General features: G+C 49.1%; 1 protein-coding gene across 1 annotated transcript in view; it reads left to right on the forward strand.

The window, feature by feature from the left end:
* The first annotated feature begins 704 nt into the window (after window positions 1–704).
* LOC123118809 (F-box/kelch-repeat protein At1g55270) overlaps window positions 705–1455 on the forward strand; it is a 5348-nt gene continuing 4597 nt past the window's right edge. Inside the window, exon 1 of the mRNA XM_044538626.1 lies at window positions 705–906. Within this exon, the coding sequence (XP_044394561.1) occupies window positions 841–906 (66 nt within the window). The 5' untranslated portion in view covers window positions 705–840. The remainder of the gene's footprint in view (window positions 907–1455) is intronic.

Genomic DNA, 1455 nt, shown 5'->3' on the forward strand with positions numbered 1-1455 from the left:
GGTGGGGCAGACCAATGAGTCGGCCGGTTGGGTACCCTGGCAACGGGAACGTGAACGAGGCCGGATGCCGCCCCTCCGGCAGACTCAAAGGACGAAATCTAGACAAAAATGACGTTCGTTTGGTTCGGTGGATTGGAGTTTGCCTTAGCTCACGCGTCTGCCACCGAACCTCACCCTCTTTCGACTGTGGGGTTGCTTCAGGGATAGACAACGCAGGGACGAGGCCACCCGAGCTTGTGCACTCCTAGTTGTGTGGGTGTTCCAGCGTGTGGGTCGTTTGTGTGGTCGTCGCAACTCCTGGGCATGCTCAGGCGGTGTCACACCTGTTTGATGAAATGTTTGAAATAGGAAGAACGATTTTGGAGGCGTGGTTATATACTGAATGAATGAGGGTTTGAAATGGACACGCTCAAAAAGGTCAAATTACTCCATCTTAGTTTTTTTCCGAACTTCCATCTTAGTTTTTGTGAACACACTATAAACACAAATGCCCACATACATGCACATACAATCTCTATAAAAGACACTCACGCACATCCTATGAGCAACTCCGATGTACTAAATCAGCACAACATACTGAAATTGAGGAAGTCACCACTCACCACCAACGCCTTCTTAGTGGGAGAGATGGTCTAATGCAAATAAACTAACTTTCTTTTTGGGCCTAAGTTTTTTGTTTTCTTTTTGGACCTTGGCTAGAGGTTTTTTCTTTTTGAGTCCAACCCAAAGTAGCTGACGGGCTCCCTTGTTTGTGTGTCCCCCACTCCCGGCGACCGCGAGCCTCTCGTCCACCCCCGACACCGAGCCGAAAGCCGCGTGGATTCGCCGCCCGATCCAGCGATGGATTCAGCCTCCAGAGTTGCCCCGCCGCCGGTCAGCGCTGGTGTCCGCGTCCGCGCGCCGCTGGTGAGGCGCCGCCTTCTCTTATACGTTTTGTTCTTCGCTCGAAGCACGCTTTTTGAGGTCGAATTTACCCGGGGAGTGAGTGGGTGGGGTTGTTCTTGAGCTGAAGGCGCACTTTGGGTGCAGACACGAGGTGTTTTAGCTTAGGGATGGGTGTTTGTGTTTCATACTGCAAAATGGGGTGTTTTTCTGCTGATTCGTTTGTGGCTGCGGAAACGTGGATCTGGGTGCTTTGGGCTTTGGACAGCCGAGGTCATGTGTGATTTTACATCATATAAACACAGGAAATCAAACATAGAATAGGGAAAACACAGGAATTGAGATGCCATGTAACCTGAGTTCCTACAGGAATCTAAAACACAGAAATAGTCCAACACTGCCATTTGGATACCACAAAGGGAAAACATGAGAATTGTAGACATAAGGAGGAGAAATATGAGGTAAGACCTCATGTTTGTTTTCCTCCAAAATTCCTATGGATTGCCCCATTTCATACGAATTTCGAGGAATCTTGGTGAGCCATTCTTTGTTCCAAACAGCACCTTAGGATCC

Source organism: Triticum aestivum, chromosome 1B (assembly GCF_018294505.1).
Source record: "Triticum aestivum cultivar Chinese Spring chromosome 1B, IWGSC CS RefSeq v2.1, whole genome shotgun sequence".
Classification (NCBI taxonomy): domain Eukaryota; kingdom Viridiplantae; phylum Streptophyta; class Magnoliopsida; order Poales; family Poaceae; genus Triticum; species Triticum aestivum.